The sequence below is a fragment of the Cephus cinctus genome, unplaced genomic scaffold, assembly GCF_000341935.2.
Source record: "Cephus cinctus unplaced genomic scaffold, Ccin1 Ccin1_scaffold0038, whole genome shotgun sequence".
In the NCBI taxonomy this organism is placed as follows: Eukaryota; Metazoa; Arthropoda; class Insecta; order Hymenoptera; family Cephidae; genus Cephus; species Cephus cinctus.
The window spans coordinates 24,972-31,772 of record NW_014332784.1 but is presented as its reverse complement, the minus strand read 5'-3'; the positions used below and the strand labels follow the sequence as shown (position 1 = coordinate 31,772).

Sequence of the window (6,801 nt, the reverse complement as noted above, 5' to 3'; positions counted from 1 at the left end):
GTCCATACGATTGGCACTTGAAGCACCTCGTAGGTTCGGCAAAATCTACATGAACGCCAGCCTATATATATCCTACTCTGTTTCAACAATCTAGTCCTGAACTCTGGCGTCGTCTCGATAACCCAGTTCACTGTCTCGCCCTCCTTCGCTCCAGTCCTAAAGGCTATTTTTATCTCGCTAGCAATCTGCGCCGACGAAAGGTCGGTAAAGTTCTGCTTCCTTATGGAGGTCAGGATCTCGGTTTCCTCCATGTCACGCGGCACGTCGTATACTTGCATACGCGGAAGCCTTTTCGATGGCGCTGCCACTTTCAGCCCTGCACTAACCAGTTTTTCATTCCCTATAAAAACATCTAATCCCTCTTTGTCCACGGTTTCTACCGCTACGCCGTTGTCCCTGATTTTCCTAACGCTTTTAATCCGCAATTTAGATTTCCTAGGATTAACTAGGGTAAAGAGCTCCTCCTTGGTCTTCTCCGAGCACTCACCTTCCTTCGGAAAGATCTCCACTACGTTTCGCTCCGGTTTCTTAGCAGTCGCCTTAATTACGTGTCTGACAGTCGAAGCCTTAGACACAGGTAAGCCTAGCGCTACCTTTTGACTGTAACTAACAGCCATACCTACAGCCCCCCCTTCCCTATTGCCGCTTTTACCCTGACTTCCGTTTCCTACAGACGTGACGACTGACGCCACATTTCCTCTGGCCATCGAAGCCAACCTACCTTCCAGGAAGCTATTACGCAATAACAGCTCCTGAACTATTCCTGACATTGCAGACATTCTACTTGCTAAGAAGTTTGCCTGCTCCCTACTCACGCTTTTAGCCAGGTCCATGCAGAACAGACTGACTTCGCACTCCAATTCCTTGGCCTTTATAAAGGCAGCTTGAACACTGCCCTTATTAGCACCACTCTCCTTTTTCTTATCCTCCTTGGGGATTTCCCCCGCCATCTTTCCTGAATTCTCCGACTTTTCTGCGTTAATTCCAACCTCTTTGGCTGTCTTATCCGCTATATCTGGTGATGACTTAACCACCTTTACCTTCCTCTTCACCGTCCTATATCCTCCTTCTTCCCCACCGCTGTCCCTCATGTCCACTGTCTTTCCCTTACGCTTCAGGGATTGAACAGTGACATCCATGTCACTCTCGCCCCCTACACTGCTGCATACACTACTATCAACACTACTAGCTACAGATTCCCCCGAATCAGATTCCTCGCAACTACCTAAATTCGCAATGCGCTTCCTATTGAAGCTATTGCGGCGCGCCTCCCGGGCCGACATTTTGCTGCCGAGTCCCCTTACTCCGCCAGATGCCTTGGCTGACTCTATATCGCTAGCGTAGATTTTTCCACTTACCGTGCCAGGTAGTCCGGCTGCCCCACGCCAGCCGCTCGCCAGCTCGTCCGTGATTGGCCGCCCGGAAAGTACCGCTACTCCGCCGCTTGGCGTCCAAGCTGGCCGCCGCTTGGCGTCACTAACGCCACCAATATTTTCCTTGGAAAACACACTAAAATCGCACAAAACACTGTATCAAAATAGATACAACAGTCACCGACAGGATAATACACAGCACACGACACTTTTCAGAGCAAGTAGATAGGGACAGTGGGAATCTCGTTAATCCATTCATGCGCGTCACTAATTAGATGACGAGGCATTTGGCTACTTATCACTGTGTCAAACCCATTGCTGGGGACACTTTCCAAGGTATTATAGCCCCCTCGTTGGGCGAAAAACTTAACAAAATAACTGCTTTCGCAGTTTATAACAACTAAGGCTACGGCCATCGTCAAGTAGTAATAAGTAACAACAGGCATAGGAAGTCGATCGACCGAAGTCGAGCGGCTAGTCAAACTACCAAATTGGTAGGACCAATCCGCAACTTAGTGTAAGGCTACTCTAACCACGGATTGGGAAAAAGGTGGGAGGAGAGTCTGAAGCATAATGCTTATGAGACTGTGTCATGGGGTTTTGTGTGGACAATTCGTTTTCGCAAAACCACTGCGAAGAGTCCTGTCAACAAGTTTGGAACAATTAGAAATACGGAGTCCCCATTCGGGAAACGGATCTTAGCCGTGCAGAGCACGTTTACAGGGAAAACCGCGTGGAGGTGTCCGCCCGGAGGCACGTGCCCCCGGCTCCGCAGCCACCGCCAACACGAACATTCGGATACTTAGGTATCCGAATATTCGATCGACGGCGACTTTTTTTTTTTAACAAGTTTTTTCTCAAGTTTTATTAACTGCGTGCCAGGATTTGCAGTTTGTTATATTAGTACTAATTAGGCTATTTTATCGTAGTCTATGAATGCATTCGCTATCTCGATTGTACTGCGAAGTGCTATCAGGGATATTGTCAGGATATCTTTCTTTCTTAGTCCTAGTTCGCTCAGTCTGTCGCGCGTTTCTATAGGCATGGCGCCCCTGCACCCGACTATAACAGGGATGACGCCGTGATTGATTTTGCCGTGTTCTCTGGCTAGATCCTCTGCTAGGTTGTGATATTTCGCGATTTTTTCTTGCATGGCGTCGGATAGGTAGTTACGGTCCTCATAGCGCACCGAGACGTCCACGACTGCCAGCCGTTTCTCGTCGGTTATTACGAGATCGGGCTTGAGCAAGCCGTTGGATGCCCCGAACGAATGTTCGACCATGACTTGGTTTTTGGCAGAGAGCTTGTCCTTGAGTAGATCCCTGATTTCATCGTGTCTTCTGATTCTCATTGGCTTCGTAAAGGTGCAATTGCCCACTATGTGCCCGAGTGACTCTGCTTGTCCTCCGCACCTCCTACAGGTAACGTCTACTCGGGGGTCCGCTCTTCGTAGCACTACCCGCGTCCCAAAGGTGTTCGTGCGTAGTTTCATCACGTCGATGTATCTGGATGGCTTAAGTAGTTCTGGTTGCTGAAGCCATCTGTTGCCCACTTTATCTCCTCTAAACGTCCGAGCCCCTTGTCCTTGTGATTTGAGTGAGGCCCAATTCTCCGAGGCTTCCCTCTTGAGTCCTGATCTTGCTGCTTCAATTTCCCGTAGATCGGCCGGCCATTGAATTCTCAGTGAACTTGCGACGTTTTCGTAGAATTTCTGGGTCTTATCCTCGTTCACCATTTGCCGTAGAGCTGCATCCTGTGATTGCATCATCTTGATCCCACTTTTTAGAGTCGCCAGCTTGATGATGTGCTCCATGCGTGGAAACCCGAGGCCTCCATCTTTTTTTGATGAGTAGATGAATCCCATCGATGTACTCGGTGTGAGATGGAGGATTTCCTTGACCTCTTGTCTTAAACTAGAGTCTAACAGTTTTAGTACCGATGCACTCGGGGGAAACATCAGTAGGTCGTGTATGAATTTCGGAAGCAGGTATGTAACGATTAGGTCTATCTTCTGGTGAGGTTTCAGTCGCAGCTTCCGGATTTTCTTCACAATGAGCATTATATCGGGAACCACGATTCCCCTATAAGCACCCTTCCATGGACCCATCTTTGATCCCAGATATGCAAAAGTTTCATCTGGTCCGGTACTATCTATGCGTTCTCCGTTAATTTTGATTTCGGGGTCACTTACATACCAACTCTTGTGGGCGGGTCGGATCTGAAACGAGGTACATTTAGGTGCAGAGAGATTCATTCCCATCAGCGAAAGTTCTCTATTGAGGTCGTCGATTTGCCTCTGAGCCTCGCCGCCATCCCTCCCGAGGAGGATAATATCATCCGCGAAGGCAAGGACGGCAACCGGCTCATTCTCAATATATATGCCCTCCGAGTTTGCTTGAATGTAGTCGATGATGGGCTCAATGATTAGATTGAACAGTAGCGGTGACAATGGGTCCCCTTGTTTTACTCCCCGCTTCAATTCAATGGAGACTACTTCGTCCCCAGCGGCCTTTATATCCGTTCTGCAGCCATTATACATTTTTGTAATGTAATCGGTTACTTGGTTCGGGAGTCCTTTTCTTAATAAGCTAGTCTTGATGGCAGAGTGCGGAACGGTATCGAACGCCTTTGACATGTCTACGATTGTAGCTACTCCTCCCGTTCCCGCTTTCATTGCCGTCACTGCATGTTTGAAGAGTGCAGTGTTTGCCTTGCAGCCGTTCGCGTCGGCTTCATCCTTTCCCAGTTTGGGAATGAGCGTCGTCCTGTTTGTGAGCCATGGTGCTGGAAAGTGGCCTTCGCGTAACAGAATGTTGAACAGGGTAGCCAGCAGCGCGCTCACTCCTTGCCTAGCGAGGTCTCTTTTCCTGATACCATCCTGTCCTGTGGCGGTATTTCCTCTGATCTTCTTTATTTTGGCCAATATTTCCTCCGTTGTTACTGGGGTGAACACTTCACTGGTGCTGACTGCTCTCGCTGTTTCATTTATGCCGCACCTGGAACATTCAGAAGCAGCTGGGCCCTCGATGCCCCATAGTTCGTTATATAATTTTATTATATCTTCTTTCTTGGGCGGTTCAAGTCTTCCTCCTAAGGCCGTTTTATCTCCGTTCATAACGGCTTCTACCAATTTCTTGGGGCAATGTTCGTATAGATCCTGCGCTTTTTGGTACTCTCTTCTTTTCCGATTATTTCGGTTATTCTTCTGCCGAGTACCCTTTCGTCGGCTAGTGGTTGGCCGGTTGCTCGATGGGGCTGCCTGGTTGTCTCCCTCTTCTCCGTCCTTAGCCCCACACCGTAGCGTTGGGACAAGGTCGGTGGCAATGAAGGCATCCAGTCTTTGCCCTAAAGAGCAGCTGTCCTCACGTGAGTCCTTCCAAATTTCAACAAGCTTTAGTCGCAGCTTCTGCTACTCCTCCCGTTCCCGCTTTCATTGTCGTAACTGCATGTTTGAAGAGTGCAGTGTTTGCCTTGCAGCCGTTTTCCATGGTGAAGCCCTTTTGCCGGACGCTCTGTCGGATCACAGCTCTCAGTCGCTTGTCTATCAATGAGCAAAATATTCTATTTAATAGTGAACTGATGGTTATTGGGCGCCAATTCTTGGCGTCGGCTTCATCCTTTCCCAGTTTGGGAATGAGCGTCGTCCTGTTTGTGAGCCATGGTGCTGGAAAGTGGCCTTCGCGTAACAGAATGTTGAACAGGGTAGCCAGCAGCGCGCTCACTCCTTGCCTAGCGAGGTCTCTTTTCCTGATACCATCCTGTCCTGTGGCGGTATTTCCTCTGATCTTCTTTATTTTGGCCAATATTTCCTCCGTTGTTACTGGGGTGAACACGTCACTGGTGCTGACTGCTCTCGCTGTTTCATTTATGCCGCACCTGGAACATTCAGAAGCAGCTGGGCCCTCGATGCCCCATAGTTCGTTATATAATTTTATTATATCTTCTTTCTTGGGCGGTTCAAGTCTTCCTCCTAAGGCCGTTTTATCTCCGTTCATAACGGCTTCTACCAATTTCTTGGGGCAATGTTCGTATAGATCCTGCGCTTTTTGGTACTCTCTTCTTTTCCGATTATTTCGGTTATTCTTCTGCCGAGTACCCTTTCGTCGGCTAGTGGTTGGCCGGTTGCTCGATGGGGCTGCCTGGTTGTCTCCCTCTTCTCCGTCCTTAGCCCCACACCGTAGCGTTGGGACAAGGTCGGTGGCAATGAAGGCATCCAGTCTTTGCCCTAAAGAGCAGCTGTCCTCACGTGAGTCCTTCCAAATTTCAACAAGCTTTAGTCGCAGCTTCTTGTATAGTTCGGGACCGGAAGGTGGCTCAAGGATGCAGTTGGACAGGATGTCCTTCCATTGTGATCTTTCTTCACTGCTCGCGTCGTTGGACCCTTCGTATGTACTATTCTCGGCATCACCTGTTTCATTGGTTGGCGCCTTGTCCGGTAGGTTGCAGGTGTTGCCTGTAGCGAGGAGTTCATTCCCCTGTGGTACCGGTGTGTCTTCCACGCTAGACACTGCGTCACTTCCGTTATTAATGTTTTCTTCTTCTTGTGTTTGTCTATCTGGTTCTTCTATGGGTATTTCGTGGGTAGGGCGAGTTTCGACGGTTATACTCCCGGCAGCAACATTGTTTCTGGCTTCCAGTAGTCTTATACCTCTCCTTTTATCGCTAATTTGCTTCGTCGTCTTGTTTGTCATGTGCTTCTGAATCTCAATGTTAATGAATCTTGCACCAGAATACAGAGTCTCGAGTTCCTTTAGTTGCACGATTTCCTGGTCAGACCATACTGTCGTGCTTCTACCCGCTGGGAGGCGTGGTGCCTCCGCTGCCATTCTTCGTTTGGCGTTCCTTATTTCTGGGTGCATATGCCGCTCATGCATCGATCTTCCTACCCCCGTTGCAAAGAACATCCCGCAGGAATCACATTTGTGGCCGTCTTGTCTCTCCGCTGGTTTTCCCTTGCATTTGGCGAAGTGACATCTCCAGGGGTGTAGTCTTTCCCATAGTTTGCCGCATATCCTGCATGCCCATTTAGTGTCAGTCTGCGGATGTTGTTGGCTTATGTGTCTTGAGAAGAGTGTCATGTCTAGAAACAAAATATGATTATTATTCCTTGCGCACACTGGGCATTCAATTCCTCCCACTGGCAACGGCGCCGTAATGGCCGTCACCAATTCGGTTTCCAGAGGAAGGCTGGGTTCGTCATCGTTGGTCCCCTGACTAACGGAGGGATCCGTTTCCGAAATTCCGGGACCATGGAATTCCGTGTTTGAGGTGGTGTCAGTGCTAGAACTCATGTTCAAGCACGTTAGGGGAATAGGTTTGGTAGCGAAGGGTTAGATAGCGAGGGGAGAAGAGAAGGAGAGAGAGAGAGAAAGAGAGAGAGCGAGAGGGAGAGAGGGAGAGAGAAAGAGAGAGAGAGAGAGAGAGAGAG

At 49.1% G+C, this 6,801-nt stretch overlaps 1 protein-coding gene across 1 annotated transcript; it reads right to left on the bottom strand.

Moving 5' to 3' along the window:
- Window positions 1-4,756: 4,756 nt before the first annotated feature.
- LOC107268173 lies at window positions 4,757-6,664 on the bottom strand. The gene has a single exon (XM_015740676.1). The coding sequence runs from the start codon at window positions 6,662-6,664 to the stop codon at window positions 4,757-4,759; it is 1,908 nt and encodes a 635-aa protein (XP_015596162.1).
- Window positions 6,665-6,801: the final 137 nt, after the last annotated feature.